Source organism: Podarcis muralis, chromosome 1 (assembly GCF_964188315.1).
Source record: "Podarcis muralis chromosome 1, rPodMur119.hap1.1, whole genome shotgun sequence".
In the NCBI taxonomy this organism is placed as follows: Eukaryota; Metazoa; Chordata; class Lepidosauria; order Squamata; family Lacertidae; genus Podarcis; species Podarcis muralis.
In genome coordinates this window covers 44,503,984-44,519,987 of record NC_135655.1, presented here as the reverse complement: position 1 = coordinate 44,519,987, position 16,004 = coordinate 44,503,984, and the positions used below count along the sequence as shown (strand labels likewise).

Sequence of the window (16,004 nt, the reverse complement as noted above, 5' to 3'; positions counted from 1 at the left end):
CGCATCCCATTCATCCTGTTGGTGGTGAATGCAGAATGTACAAGAACATGTAGTCCATATAGCAGAAATACCTCCAGAAAGAATTTATGGGAGGCTACTGTTTGGCACCGTGGGAGTTGCCTTGTGGTGTTCTGCAGGGTCCATCTTGTTCCCCATGGCATTTAATATCAATATGAAGCCACTGCGAGTTGCTATCAAGAGAGTTAGAGTCAATGTACAGATGACACCCAGCTCTGTCTCCCTATTCCATCTGAATTGGGAGAGGAGGTTGAGGTGTTAGACCAGGGCTTGGAGGTAGTGATGGGTTGGTTGTAGGTCAATAAACTGAAGCTGAATCCTGAGAAGACAGAGGTGTTATGTGTCCTGAGTTCTCACATCTGAGAAATGCGGAGACGACCTCTTTTGGATGGGGTTGCACTTCGCTGGAAGGAGCAGGTCCACAGATTGGGGGTGCTCCTGGATAAATCAGTCACTGGAGGCTCAGGTGACCTCAATGGCTAGGAGTGCCTTTTTCCAGAGCATGGAGTACAGCGGCCAAATCATCTCTGCCCAAAAGAGTCACCAACTACTGCCTCTTTGGGACAGAGATGATTTGGCCACCATACGCCATGCTCTGGTAACTGGCTAGAGCTCTGTTGAAATCTCACATAACCCCTGTTATGCAACAACTGCATTGGTTGCCAGTTCATTTCCATTCCCAGTTCAAGGTGCTCACATGTTTAGAGCCCTAAATAGGCCTCAAATGCCTGAAAGGCCTTCTCCTTCCAAACAAGGTCCCCTTGGGTGTTAAGATTGGTAGAAGGGGCTCTCTTGGTGCTTCCCTTGCCCTCAGCAAGCTGGGGTGGTGATGGTCCAGGAGAGGGCATTTGCTATGGCAGTCCCTAAGTTCCAGGACACCCTCTGCACAGAGGTGTGTTTGCCACCTTCATTATGCAGCTTTTAGCTGAAGATGTGCCTCTTTATCCTGGCTTGGAGACCTGAGATGTAAATTTTTCGGCCCATCTCTTTGTTTTAAACTCTTTTTAAACTGTTTTTATCTTTGTGCTTTAATTGTTGTGACTTGCCCTGAGATGTTAGGGTGAAAGATGGGTAACAAATGAAAACATTAGGAGTTGTAGTAGGAGGATTGATGCTTGCTGTTCACACAAGTTACAGTTGTTTCACATCCTTCCACAGTTTTTCTTACATCTGATTGAGTGTTCTAGCTCCAGACTGAGTAGAGAAAATGACAGTCTAGATGTGCCATCAACATCTTACCTTATCCCTGGGCTGCTTCTGAAACCCCCTCTCCCTGAATTGCCTGCTGAATATTGCTGCTCTGAATGAAGTTCCCTTTGTTGGCTTGATTTAGGATTTGACTAGGTTAACTGAGCTATTTCCCTCCTAAAAGAGCTTGTGTTTTACTTTCTTTAAGCTGAATTCTGAATTTTGAAGCCCCTTCACACTCCTGGTAACATATTCAGGAATGCAATGGGGTTCCTCAGTGTCACCTGGGGGGGGGGGGTGTCAGAGAAGGAAATCTAGAGTCTGAGAGGCATCATTCCTTTTTTGTACCTGAAACATTAGGATACCTCGCATCTTGGATGCTAATGTTCAAAGTGCGTTAGAGGTGGTATCTCAAGGCCTCCAGATTTCTCATCCACTGCCACCATTCCTGCATTTATTGCCACTGTCACCAGTCCAGGTGAATTGGAAGAGAGCTGTAGGAATTGGCCAGAGAATTCTTCTCAAATGTGAATTATTACGAGTTGCCATTTTCAACACCCCATTTTACCTGTTGTGCATAGGTTTCCTCTTAATTCCCAGGATTCTGAATAACTGGATCATAGACAAGATTGATTTTTGGACAAAACCTTTTTTGAAGCAAGTGAACTATTTGTGCTTCACTTTTTTTTCTGTTTAGAAGGTGATCTGACATTAACAATAAAGGGTTCCTATGAGGAAACACAGAAGATTCCACTGGCTCCAGACACCAGACTTAGTAACAGAACTGTCATTCAGTTCCACTGTATCAAGAATCATCAGTCAAATTTGGAGATCATACTACCTAAGAAGATGCAGTGGTCAAAGGTATGTTTGCCTTGATAATAATGCATAATTATTAGTCCATGGAGGTGCAGGTCAATTCTGTGTCCAGGGCAGCTGTTTACCAGCCCCATCTGGTACGCAGGCTGAGACCCTACCTGTCCGCGGACTGTCTCACCAGAGTGGTGCATGCTCTAGTTATCTCTTGCTTGGACTACTGCAATGCGCTCTATGTGGGGCTATCTTTGAAGGTGACCTGGAAACTACAACTAATCCAGAATGCAGCAGCTAGACTGGTGACTGGGAGCAGCTGCTGAGACCACATAACACAGTCTTGAAAAACCTACATTGGCTCTCAGTACGTTTCTGAGCACAATTCAAAGTGTTGGTGCTGACCTTTAAAGCCCTAAACAGCCTCAGTCCAGTATACCTGAAGGAGCGTCTCCACCTCCATTGTTCTGCCCGGACACTGAGGTCCAGTGCCGAGGGCCTTCTGGCAGTTACCTCACTGCGAGAAGCCAAGTTACAGGGAACCAGGCAGAGGGCCTTCTTCGTGGTGGCACCCGGCCTGTGGAACACCCTCCCACCAGATGTCAAAGAGAACAACAACTACCAGACTTTTAGGAGACATCTGAAGGCAGCCCTGTTTAGGGAAGCTTTTCATGTTTGATGCATTACTGTATTTTAATATTTTGTTGGAAGCCGCCCAGAGTGGCTGGGGAAACCCAGCCAGATGGGTGGGGGATAAATAAATAAATAATAATAATATTTAATGTGGTTTGACTGAAACAAATAAAGGCGGGTGGGGGAGATTCGTCACCAAACTCTTTTACCCCCAACGTGAAAAAACTCTATTTTTAAAATGTGTGTATATTGTATTTAATGTATACAGCTGGATTTAGAGGTTTTAGAAACAAAAACAAGGGTTGGATTCACAAATTTCATTTAGCTTTCAGAAGTGGTGCACATCAGCTTGTGATAAATATGTCAATGTTACTGTACCTTGGGGGTAATGTAAAAACTTTGTTTAAATTTCTTTACCTTCTTTTAATTTTTGTTGGTGTATTTTTAGCTGGCTTCATTTAAAGGAAACTCAGAAAGTAATATCTCTGTGGTTTTACCTTTGGATGAGCTTCCCATAGAAAAGACAATAACATTAAGAAAGGTAAGTGCTTTATCTTTACGAAAATATTGAATTTAAATAATTGTCAGTCAGTGTGGGAATGCTATAGCTCAGTTGCTGTTTTGCAGTAGCAGTTCAGCTGATCCACAACAAGACTGCTTTGTTTGTTTGTCCTACTGTGCTCTTAAAAGGGCAGAATAGTTTATGATATGCCTGAGGTTTTACCCATTCTCTTAATTTTCAGGACACAACGTTTGATCTGCATGTGAAGGCAAAAGACTGGTAAAACATTGTTTTTCTTTGCCCATTTCATCTAAGCTTGTGCAGTTTTGTTTCTTTGTTTCTCAGGAAACTATGATTTTGAATCTCAGAAGTCAGATCATTCAGGAACTAATTCACACACTTTGTTGCCCTTTCTGAATCTAGAGTGAGTTTCTCTTGTTCCGATCTATAAAAAGGCAACATTATAACGCTTAAAAACAGATGAAATTAACAGGGCAAGGGGAGTCATAACTGTGACTGAGCAGAAACAGTATGTTTCAGGAATGTTTTGGTAACATAAGAAAACAGTGGTGGGCCTGGGCACTATGGCACCCTGTGTAATGCCAAAATCCCTCCCCCTCCTCATGCTGCCTTCTGAAAGGTGGCAAGGAGGCACGAGGGCCTTACATGTAAGTTACATGTCATTTTGAAAAATATAATTGAATTTTTTGTTTTGGTGTTGTTTTGATTTTGAATTACATATGGAGGGCACCAAAATTGTTTCAGTGCTCAGGGCCTCTAAGACCACCAATGCTGATGTACCATAAACTGCACTGTAGGTGCAAAAGTCAGATTAGCTTTAGTAATACTAGGATAACATAGATTTTGCTGCAGGCACAAAAGGGGGGGGGACTCCCCCCCCTTTTGTATCACACAACTGGCTGCTCCATTTTACCTGTTGTCTCATCATTGTTGCACCCTTGGCAAGAGCCATAGTTACATTCTTGTTGGAGGTGGCATCCTCATGGATTTAGGGGAATGCGACCAGTTTGGTTCAGTTTGGTTGCACTGGGCGCAGAGCCTTGGGGACGCCTTGGAGGTGCCACCGCTATGATGTAGAATGGAAGGAGAGAGGTGTGTGAGGCAAATTTTGGTGTCAGACAGGGCTGCCACTGAAAGTTGATACTCCAAGGTCCACTACTGCTCATGTTATTCAACTAGGTCAGCTATGCAAATCATCTGAATTGCGATTTTGGAAGCAATGCCAAAGCAATGTATTGCAGGTCAAAGGACTTAGATGTCCGCCTGGCCTACGACTTGTGTGCCGAAGAACAAAATTTCCTTACCAAGAGAAGGAAATATGTTGCTACAGCTGTGAAGAAGATTCTCCAATTAAAGGAAAAGCTGCAGGATGATGAGGTACGTGACACAGGATCTTCTCATTTTCTTCTTTCCCCAAGAAGGTTAGAGTAGCCAGCTGGCTCCACCATTCATGAACTAGTGCTAGATATCTTGGGGGCAGGCTGCAACCCCAGGGATGGAGGAAAAATGCAGGGTTGTTTTTTTTGCATTTGAGATTGGAAAAAATGAGAAAAGTAGAGTGGATAGATTTGTCCATTCCTACTGCCTTCTGCTGTTTAAGAATGAAGACACTACAAGCTGAGTTAATGGTCAATTAAACTTTATTCCTGATGGTGCCTAGGAGCCTGCACAGATCAGAAACTAACTTCTCTAGCCATGCCACACCTCTGAGTCAGCTTTGCAGAAGCTGGTCTCCTGGGTCATAGCCATTTCTCTTAAAAGGATCACATGCCAGATATTTAATTATAATGGTTTATCAAGGCTTGTGGTTCATAGGGTGGAACACACATTGATGCAAAGATGCCCAGTTCCACCCAAAGCTTCTTCTGATGCAGTTGTGTCCTGTACGGGCAGTGGAAGAACAAGAGGGAAACAATATGCTGTTTTGCTTCACCTTACTCAATGCACATAATATTCCGGACTGCTAATATTATGCTTAATATGTTAGGTAACTTCTATAGACCTCTGTCAATGCTAAGTGCATATGACAGTACCAGTGTTGCAGAGCACCTGCCCTATCTTTTCTTTCACAAACATGGTACTTTTGGAATAAGGTCCAGCAGCTTACTGTTTGTTCTCTGCTTCTGTGTGTTAAACAGTTGCCTGTGGTGGCAATCATGACAACAGGTGGTGGGACCAGGTCATTTGCAGCAATGTATGGAAGCCTTCTGGGTCTGCAGAAACTGAATTTCTTAGACTGCATTACGTATCTCACAGGCTTGTCTGGCACAACATGGTAAGGAGGGCTTTTCTTGAAACTTACTATATTTTGTATGCCCAATGCAGTTCGATGTTTTATGTGGTCGCCCAGTATTCAAGACAATGCATAAAGCTTTCCATGCTACCGGTACTACCTAGGTCACAGGAGAAAATTCCTTTTTAAATAACGGTGTTATGACTGGTATTTACCTTGCGCTTTATGAGAAATATAGGGCTACAAGGCTTTGCAGGCACAGCGAACCCGGATTCACTGGGGGCAGAGGGCATAAGAACCAATAATGACATGGCAACAGCTTGGGACTGAAATGGCCACAACTTTATTGAATACAGATATTAGCAGGCTTTGGTATAAGCATTGGGTATGCATCCTGAATCAGTCTATCCTGATTGCTGGCTGATTGCTCCTTTAGGGTCAATCCTAGGTTAAAGCAACCCTCCCATAATGCAGATCAAATGGGGTGAACTGCCAGGCCACCATGTGGGAAGCCTTTTGGCCCATTAGCCCCTGTCTGGGCCTTTGGACAAAACTTTCCCCATAGACTTCTTTACCAGAGTACCATAAACATTAGTTCCAGTTTAGACTAAGGATCCAACCCAATGCCTTTTCTGCCAGAAGGTTGCAACAGGTGGTATGAGGTAGGCAAAATCTCCAGACAGGCAAATTCCTCCTGGTCCTAAATACAGCATCTGATTAATTCCACAACAAGGTCAAGCATGTGCTCTGTTAGCTTACCTTTGTGTAGGGCCAAGATATACCAGGTGGGCAGATGGGATCTTCGTTGCCGACTGCTCTGCCCACTCCCGGCGCAGCCAGAATGTAATGTGTGGAAGCAGACCAGAGATAGGTTCCCTCAGGTCCATCTCCACAACCACACCCCCTAGACTGGCAATGGTTGGCCATTTTGCATTTGAAATTCTGGTGGGAAGTCCCAGAAGACCCTGTGACCAGCTGAGGCTGAATAACACAACCGGTGGTCAACCCCTGGCTTCCTCGCAGCTGTGCCAGTTTGCAATTGCCGCCGCCGCTGATATGATAAGCAGTCTTTTCATTAACCAGCTAGATCATTCAGTCTGAAACTTTTTAATTCACAAAAATGCAGCTGATTAAGGCATCATTAGGATTTTTAAGATAAGTGCTCATAAAAACTGCAGATGGCAGGCACATGCTCTGAATAGGCATTCACCATTGTCACACAGCTTAGAAAAAGAGAAAAGCCCCTTTCACTACAAGAGTCTGTCCGGCAGTGACCCTCCATCTATGGAATACCCTACCCTGAGAGGCTTAGCTGGTGCCTACTTTAATATCTTTTTGATGCCAGGCAAAGTTACTCCCCGCAGCCCTTTTAATATCTCTAGTATCTCTGAACACCAATAATCTGCATCTGCAGAATGATGACAATAGCATAACCTCTAACATTTCGCCGATGAAAATAGGGACGTCCCATTCTGTGATGATAATTTTACTATTTATACCCCACACATCTTACTGAGTTGTCCCAGCTACTCTGAGCAGCTTTCAACATATATAAAAACATAATAAAACATTAAACAATAAAAAACCTTCCATATACAGAATTGCCTTCAGACGGCTTGGGGGTCAGATAACTCAATACCCTCCAACATTTGTCCAATGAAAATAGGGATGTCCTAAGGAAAAGTGGGACATTCTGGGATCAAATAAGAAACTGGGATAGCTTCTCTAAATCAGGGATGTCCCTGGAAAATAGGGACACTTGGAGGGTCTGCAATAGTTGGGCTGAGGATTGCTGGATTTGATTTACCTGTCTCTATTGAGTTTCAGCACATTTATCTGGACACATAATTTAGTTATGGATACTTGTTTTTAACATTTGCTGCTTTTATCTGTAGCTTATTGATTATTGTTTTATATTGTTAGAGGGGCTTTTTATTAAGCAGTTTTTAAATTATTCTAAATAAATCAACATAAATAAAAAAAGTATTGTTGTACTATTACTGGATTGGTTCATTGATTTAGGGTAGTATGATTGAATGGCTCTATTTTTTTTTTTAAGTCATTGTTTCACTGTGTATGTTGCTTAGCCAAAAAATAAAATAAAATAGGTGACTCATGAATTAAATTAATAAAATAATGTTAAATAATACATGTGTGCCTGACCTAAATAAAAAAATACATGTGTGAATCATCTAAGCCTTTTGCCTGCCAGGATGAAGGTGTGTGTGTTTGTGTGTGTGTAGAAATCTCTGACGTTTTTGTGCCTGAAGTGTAGCCTACTGGACAAAGGTAAGAGCTATAAACATTGATCCTCCCACTTTTACCTCTGGCCATGCCCATTGCTGGCACCTAGTCCCTGGGAGATGGCTCATGGAGGTTTGTGGCCTTCAAGCATTGAAAAAGATTACCCACTTTTGATCTAAGTATACTTATTGTTTCTGAAAAAATGTTTTTATTCATATGCAGATCTATGCAAATTTAATTTATAGAGTAATAAACTAAAAGCACATTTGAAATGTTTTTTTTTTTAATTATTTGGCTTGCAGCTCTTATGAAAAGCTAGAGTTTGTCTCTCTCTGAACTTGAGGTTTCTATGCTATTAGTTGCATATCAGTCTGATAGTATCTTTCAAAACTCAGGACTATGGGAAATTTGTATGAAGATGCTGATTGGTCCCAGAAATACCTGGAGGAAGCCATTCTCAAAGCCCGGAAGCAAGTGACAAAGTCCAAGCTTAACTCCTTTTCCATGGATAAACTGAAGTATTATTATAATGAACTGAAACAAAGAAGCGAAGAAGGACACAACACTTCATTCATAGACCTCTGGGGGCTTGTCATTGAATCCATGTTACATGATGAGGTAACTGTTGTATTCCCCACCTCCCTTCCATTTTGAAACATGGTGGTTAATCAAGGGAAAATGGAAGTTTATACACAACAGAGGAGGAATGCAAAGAGAATAATAGGGGAAGGTCTGGGAGCTATTAACCTCAGTGGTGGAGTGAGAGTATTAAGAGGTGTAGGCAGAGCCACTACACCACAGGAAATGTTCTTGATGGGACAGGATCCAATAATGACAAGAGCACCCAAACTCAACAGTGAGGGGCTCATCAGGTGTTTCCTGAGGATCACAGGGCACTTTATTCATAGAGGGCACTGTATTTCATACTCCTGTGTAGAACACACTTATGCTTTTAATGTTGCCCTAGTTTTCAGCTGCATTTCCCACTGCATTTCAATGTTTTGATATGTATTTTAATATTGTACGCTGCCTTGAGACTTGACATGGAAGCCAGTACAGTGGTACCTCAGGTTACATATGCTTCAGGTTACAGACGCTTTGGGTTACAGACTCCTCTAACCCAGAAATAGTACCTCAGGTTAAGAACTTTGCTTCAGGATGAGAACAGAAATCGTGCTCCGGCGGCACGGCAGCAGTGGGAGGCCCCATTAGCTAAAGTGGTGCTTCAGGTTAAAAACAGTTTCAAGTTAAGAACGGACCTCCAGAACGAATTAAGTACTTAACCTGAGGTACCACTGTATAGAATTGTTTCAAACAAATATAATATAACAATATAAAAATGTGTGCACATGATGGCCAAGGCATGTATGCAGACACATATTCAGATCTTAGATTCCATCTCAGTTTTAAACTAATGAATCTATAATTTTGATCACCGTTGTTCTTCTCTCTCATTTGCAGAAAGACAATAGTACAATCTCAGGTCAGCGAATGGCTGTGAATGAGGGTCAGAATCCCTTGCCCATTTATTTGACTGTCAACCTTAAAGACCAGTACAGTGCTCAAGATTATAAAGGTAATGTTGCTATTATAAATCAATAAGGGGTCCTCTTTGTTGTTCTACCAACATCAGAAGCTCAGGGAAAGCAGTGGCGGCCCAGGAAAAATGCTTAGCCAGCTCAAGTATGGAAACACCTGCCTTTGTGGTTAGAGTGACTGTACTGGTATATAATTGTGTGTAAACAGAGATTGGAGTTCCATCCTCTGAACACTTTCCAAATTGCTTGCTGTAACCTTTCCTGCTTCGGCAAGAAATAAAACTCTACTTTTAGAGAATTCTTGGGCATCACTTGTTGCTGCTAGCGAGTAAAAAGATTTGGCTGTGCAAGTCTCTTTCCCCACATCAGTAGGGGAAATCGAACTCCATTTTGTTGTCTTCACAGAGTGGCTGGAGTTCACACCTTACGAAGTGGGGAACTTCAAATATGGAGCCTACACCCATCCAGAAGATTTTGGTAGTGAGTACTTCATGGGACGACTGATGAAGAAGCTTCCAGAAAGTCGAATCTGCTTCATGCAAGGTGCTGAGGGCGGGGGAGGATCAATTAGAAAGAAAATAGTAGTTTAGACAAAGTAGAGCTAGGATCAATTCACTTGCCCTAGCACCCAATCATTTTCTTGTAGTTCCCAAATGTCTAAATCAGTTTTGTTTTTTGTTTTGGCTTCACTGGCAAAGCTACTTCAAGGAAAGTTGATCTACTGAGTTATGTTGGCAACACAGTGCAGTAATATTTTACACAACACATTTAAATGCAGTGTGAAGGGTTTACACGGATAATTGTTCAGATTATTGTGAGTTATTCTGAAAAGCAAATATTTCTCCCTAGTTTCAGGTTTAGTTTGGTTTATTATTTCTATCCCACTTCAGTGTTACTTGGTTTTTTGATGAAAAGCAAGGGACAGTGATGATCAATAGTGTATTCCAAACCAGTCGTATGTGAATCTTGACTAGGGTGATCAGAAGCAAAGGAGGTCAGAACTATACATTAAATAATTGAGGACACAAAGACATGTTAGCAGGTGGAGCTCATCATGTGTTGCAATTCTCTCTGCTGCACAATTAGAAACTGGCACAATTTCCTTAGCTCAATTTAGAATCCACTAAGCTTTCTTAGTGAGCATTTGGGCATGTGTGTTTGTTTTCTGAGAGAATATATGGAGCAAATATGCTGATGCGACTGCCCAGATGCATGGGTAACCAACAAGGTGCCCTCTAGATGTTGTTGGGCCCCCATGGGAGTGGTAGCCCAACAACACCCAGTTGGTATCATGTTGCCTACTTTGGCTTTGTGTATTGTTCCCTGGTCATTGTCCCCGCCCCCCTTCTCAAAACAGATATACACATGAACAAGATGATGTTTTGGACAGGATGGGGAACAATAACCATATGAACATTTTCTAGCAATGGCCCCATTACATCCACACTACAGGGCTGAGATCCATAGTCCCTGCAGGAATCCATTTCCCAAAGAGAATTACAAAACTGTTTTTCAGGCTGAAACCATATTTCACAACTCAGGATGCCTTTATACAATTAGTGAGCTCCAGTGCAAGGCAAAATACCTGTTTCCTTCCAAAGCTTCACCTGTTTAGTATTTTGAAATCTCTTCCATTTTACAGGAATGTGGAGCAGCATATTTTCCATGGATTTCATGTATTTCTGGAATTTGGCTCATAATTCTGAAGACTTTTGGAGCAGGTGGACAAAAGACAAAGTAGAAGACATTGGTAATGTGACATCCTTGCTTCTTTTAGATTTTTCTGTTTTGTAAAATGATTGTTGACACACTCCTGTTTGATAACAGATTTGCGTAGACTAATTACTTGTTCCAGTAAAAGGAGACAGGAAACATTATTGTATGATTCTATTAAAACAAAAAATGCCCGCCCAAGAAAGTGATCAGACACAGGAGAAGACACTGATCCAGAGAAAATACCAGGCCCAAATTCTCCCAGTTCCCTTGACAACTAGTGTGAGAGACCAAATCTACTTAAAACCTAGTCTATGGAGGGTTTTTACGTTTCCGGTGTGTTCAGGCTATGTGCAACAACAGCTCATGAATATGTGTATTTAAGATGCTTTATTTATTAATTGGAGGTATTTTTAATCCACCCTTCACTTGATGGTGGTACATACCTCAACAATGAAAGCATCATTAGCAGTGTATAATTAATTAATTAATTAATCATCAGCAACATTAGTAAGACTCACAGAAAAATCACCAAAAAAATGTTCAATCAATGTGAGGCAAAATATAGCAATTCTTGATCCTCAAGGGCCTAGACAAAGAGGTGTATCCTTGTCTGAAATGAAACAAAACAGTGTTGGAGCATAGCACACCACAAAGTGATAGCTATTCCAGAAGTGTTGCCACCACAGAATATTATTTGTGGCAGTACCTGCGGTCCAAAGCTATCTTAAGTTTTATTCCTAGTATTTTATCACTTCTGACCATTGGTCCATCAAGCCTAGTTTTTCTTTTCTGTTTGGACTGGCAGTGGTCTTTTGAAATCTTGGGCAAGATATCCTTATATCTTTTTACTGAAAGGGCTGAACCTGTGACCTTCTGCAGGCAAAAGAGGTGCTTTTTCACTATATTATTGATCTTCCTCAAGGCTCTGTGAGCAAAATGTCATTGATATCAAGGGGTATTAAACATCCCTTGTGTCTTTTGCAGATGCTTCTCTTTCGCCCTCAGGACCACGAGATCTGGAAACCCGCAAAATCACCCCCCAGGGCCAGCTATCTTATGGTCTCCGAGATGTCTTAACAGGACGCCCAACAATAGCAGAATATCCCAATTTCCTGAAAGGCTTCCAGTTTCATGAGGAATACTTGAAGAATGAGCACTTTTCTGCGTGGAAAGGCACAGTAATAAACCTACATTTGTGGTGATATCTTGTTGGCTTCTCAGTTGTAACTCAATATACAAGAACATTTTACTCAGGAAAACGAGTAATCTAGTTTTGTGTTAATTAAACTAGGAATTCATTGTGTGGCACAAGCAGTTCTCATCAAAGAATCACTTCCATTTGAACCTGGCAGCTTGCTCCACCAAAGACATTTTGGAAGATTCAGAATACAAGACCAAAGAGGCTCAAAGAGGCTGGAGAACCAGTGGAAAATTATGCACAAAACAGCTGTGGTGATATTTCACTGGTTATGTGATTGATTTGTTGCCACTTTTTGCCTTACATTTCATAGTTAACCCTAGAAAAAAAGTTCACATTTTCAGTTACATACATTTCTCACTCTTTGTGTCCCATATAACTTCTTCCAACATTTTCAGGGGTGAATAGCAGTGTTTGCTGGGAATGGAAGAATCTCCCCAATTTGGTTTCTCATTTCCCAGCCTTTTCAGTACGCCACATTTCAGCATGTTTGCATATTTTTAAAAAGGAAATTCCTCATGTTTCCTTCAAAAAACCCCTCCGAAATAACTAAGGACAATAAAGTAACATTCACAATACTATTTAACAGCTCTCCCTCCCCCTAAAAAAATCCCACTGGGGAGCAGCAGAGGTTAAAACGGTAATTAAAAAGCACTAATACACAAAGTTTGGATGAAATTAGAGGACATTCCTTTATTTTTTGCCTTGGGAGCTTTTGTTGTTTTTGCACAAAGTTGACCTGCAAATTTGCTTTTCAGATACTGTGGTGGATGATTACCCTAACCAGCTAATGGAAACAGCAGAGCATGCTCTGTCTCTGGTGGATACTGGATTTTTCATCAATACCAGCTACCCACCCCTTCTGAGACCTGAGAGAAAAGTGGATCTTATACTGCATTTAAATTACACTGGGGGCTCACAGACCTTGGTGAGATCTTTTAATTGTTCCTGTCGTTCTTCTATAAGCTCCTATGCAAAGATTAAAATGTGACAGGCACACACTGTGGACTGGCCATCTTTCAAATCCTACAAAAGTCATGCAGGCTTAGGAGTGATATACAACAATGTTCTTTCAGAACAATGCTTTCTGCTTTCTCAACTAAAATCTATCCCACCTCCCCACATGTTTGGATGTTTCCACCAGCTCTCTGGAGCAGATTTGGAGAGAGGGTATAGAGCACACATGGAAAGAAGAGGAGGGAAAATTCCATTACATAAGTGGAAACCCTTATACAGATGGAGCAAGTTACTTAGATGCCACTCTAGGGTGAAACAGACTTGGTTGGCGCAGCATTAGTTTTGTGTTGTATTTGATTTTCACAGCCCATTTCTTTGTGATTTCTCACCTAGAATTTGGACCAGTTTTCCACTTATATTGCTAAGCTCGGAATCCCATTTCCCAACATGGAGCTCAGTGAGGAAGACAAGAAGAACCTGAAGGAGTGCTATTGGTTTGAAGATACAGATAACGCAGCAGCTCCTATCGTGCTCTTTTTCCCACTGACAAACGATACTTTCAGAAAATACAAAGAACCTGGTAAGTTGCGAAAAGCTTCCCAACATCACAATGACTAGTCACACTCCAATAATGCTCTTTGCTGACTAGACACTTAAGTATTCCTTTGGTCAAATTGTTAGTCTTTCCATGAGCACCAAATCCTATAAGTAGAAGTGCACTGAACCACAACTTAACAGGTTGATTGTATCTGGCCTAGTTTTGAGCACATGGTAAAGTGTCTTTGCTCTGCAGCCAGGTCTTAATTTTATAATGACCAACGTGCAGATGCCTTTGTCATGGCGCACTGAATTGTCTGCATGTGTTATAAAGCAAGAACTTGGGAGAATGGTGGAGCAATGATGCAACAATGCCGACCTACCAATGATACAACAATGTCAAAGAAGGGTCAAACAAAGGTCTCTATTTTAGCACATATTCCACCCATTTTCCCCAAGGTGGCCATTTTGTGGTTGATAAGCTTCCTGTAATTAGGGTTGTCTCTATATCTATCCATCAACTTCATAGAATTGTAGAGTTGGAAGGGGCCAACTCAGGGGATCTTTTGCCTAATGCTGGGCTTGAACCCATGACCCTGGGATTAAGAGTCTCATGCTCTACCAGCTTATCTTACAAATGGTGGATGTGCAAATTTGTATACTGGTAAAGTGCTGGCACGAGTTCAAGGCTCAATAGCCTTGTAGGTAAAGTTAAAGGACCCCTGGACAGTTAAGTCCAGTCAAAGTTGACTATGGGGTGCAGCGCTCATCTCACTTCAGGCCCAGGGAGTTTTCCAGGTCATGTGGCCAGCATGACTAAACTGCTTCTGGCACAATGGGACACTGTGACGAGTGCCAGAGTGCATGTAACTGCCGTTTACCTTTCTGTCGCAGCAGTACCTATTTATCTACTTGCACTGGTGTGCTTTCGAACCGCTAGGTTGGCAGAAGCTGGGACAGAGCAACGGCAGCTCATCCTGTCGTGCAGATTCGAACCGCCAACCTTCTGATCGGCAAGCCCAAGAAGCTCAGTGGTTTAGATTACAGCGTCACCCACTCAAATAATATAGTCTACACAGTTTCCCATCCTGTTGACTCTCTGGAAAGTGGGAAGGAGACACAGGGAGCTGTGTAGGTGGAAGACTCTGATCATAAAATGGCCACTTAGGTGATTTTACTTGAGTGAGTTCATTGCCAGCCTCTGGTTCTCAACAAATGGCCCATCAAGCTGACAGCTGGAGCTGTCATATTTATTTTGGGCAAGCTCTGGTGTGATTTCATGCTGAGTTTTATATGCCTTTAGAGTATTTGTACATTATAGGAAGATGTAGTATTTAAGCAAGGCCAATAATATTACCCTTCTTAGATTAATGTGAATGGATGAACTCTGCTGTTTTGGCCTAGAGATGAAAACCTTACTGGTGAAACTCTTGGTGGTGTTCTTTCTACAGGTGTGGGACGCAGCCCCACAGATATGGAAGAAGGCAATGTGGATGTCTCTAGCTTTCATTCCCCATTTGCTACAAGAGAGGTGACCTTTTCAGAGGAGAATTTTGACAGATTGGTGAAACTGACTGAATATAACATCCTGAACAATGAGAACAAGATTGTCGAAGCCTTGCGTGTAGCTGTGGAGCGGAGAAAAAAGCGGAAATTATGAGTACCACTGTGGAGGGTGCTAGGCTGCAATCCTAAGCAGATAGATGTCCACGTCATTTTTGCTCTACTCAAATTCATGTTGTAAATCTACATGAAGAGAACAGTTGTTCCATGAGCACCTACTGCAAGATATCTGTTTATTGAAAACGAGATAGCCATGTTTCCTTGTAATATTGGGAACACATTCTTTTAGGTAAGCTGCATCATAGTATAATTGCAATACAGGGATACACAGCCCTCCTTTTACAATAGATTATTTTGGGGAATCTATTCTCAGATGGACCAGAAACTCTGAGAAAGAATGAAATTAATCATCTGTCTGCGCAATTATACATTGTAATCTTATGCATTGTAATCTTAAATCCTCCTGCTTGATTTTCTCATTCATTTGATGTTTTTCTCCTCTTTGCTTGGTTTATTTTGTTACTCATGTTTGTTGTTGTCATGGTACAGTATATATGCATGTCTTTTTTTATTGGAAAACTCAATAAACTCATTTTAAAAAGAAAGAAAACAGGGCAGTCATTACAGTTGCTCATACACACGAACAAATGATTCGTACACCCCAAGAGGAAAATGTATATTTCATAGAGAAGCAAGCACGTTAGAATAAAAGGAAAACAATCCTCAGCTGTTTGAGAGATACAGTGGTACCTCGGGTTAAGAACTTAATTCGTTCTGGAGGTCTGTTCTTAACCTGAAACTGTTCTTAACCTGAAGCACCACTTTAGCTAATGGGGCCTCCCGCTG

At 41.7% G+C, this 16,004-nt stretch overlaps 1 protein-coding gene across 1 annotated transcript in view; it reads left to right on the top strand.

Annotated features, from left to right (window-relative positions):
• The window catches only part of LOC114588340 (cytosolic phospholipase A2 epsilon-like), a 53,098-nt gene extending 37,487 nt beyond the window's left edge, over positions 1–15,611 (top strand). Inside the window, exons 9-21 of the mRNA XM_077919738.1 lie at positions 1,904–2,070; positions 3,098–3,190; positions 3,393–3,430; positions 4,414–4,549; positions 5,311–5,447; positions 8,045–8,267; positions 9,111–9,225; positions 9,593–9,730; positions 10,830–10,937; positions 11,888–12,076; positions 12,860–13,029; positions 13,452–13,638; positions 15,047–15,611. Of these exons, the coding sequence (XP_077775864.1) occupies positions 1,904–2,070; positions 3,098–3,190; positions 3,393–3,430; positions 4,414–4,549; positions 5,311–5,447; positions 8,045–8,267; positions 9,111–9,225; positions 9,593–9,730; positions 10,830–10,937; positions 11,888–12,076; positions 12,860–13,029; positions 13,452–13,638; positions 15,047–15,255 (1,910 nt within the window). The 3' untranslated portion in view covers positions 15,256–15,611. The remainder of the gene's footprint in view (positions 1–1,903; positions 2,071–3,097; positions 3,191–3,392; positions 3,431–4,413; positions 4,550–5,310; positions 5,448–8,044; positions 8,268–9,110; positions 9,226–9,592; positions 9,731–10,829; positions 10,938–11,887; positions 12,077–12,859; positions 13,030–13,451; positions 13,639–15,046) is intronic.
• Positions 15,612–16,004: the final 393 nt, after the last annotated feature.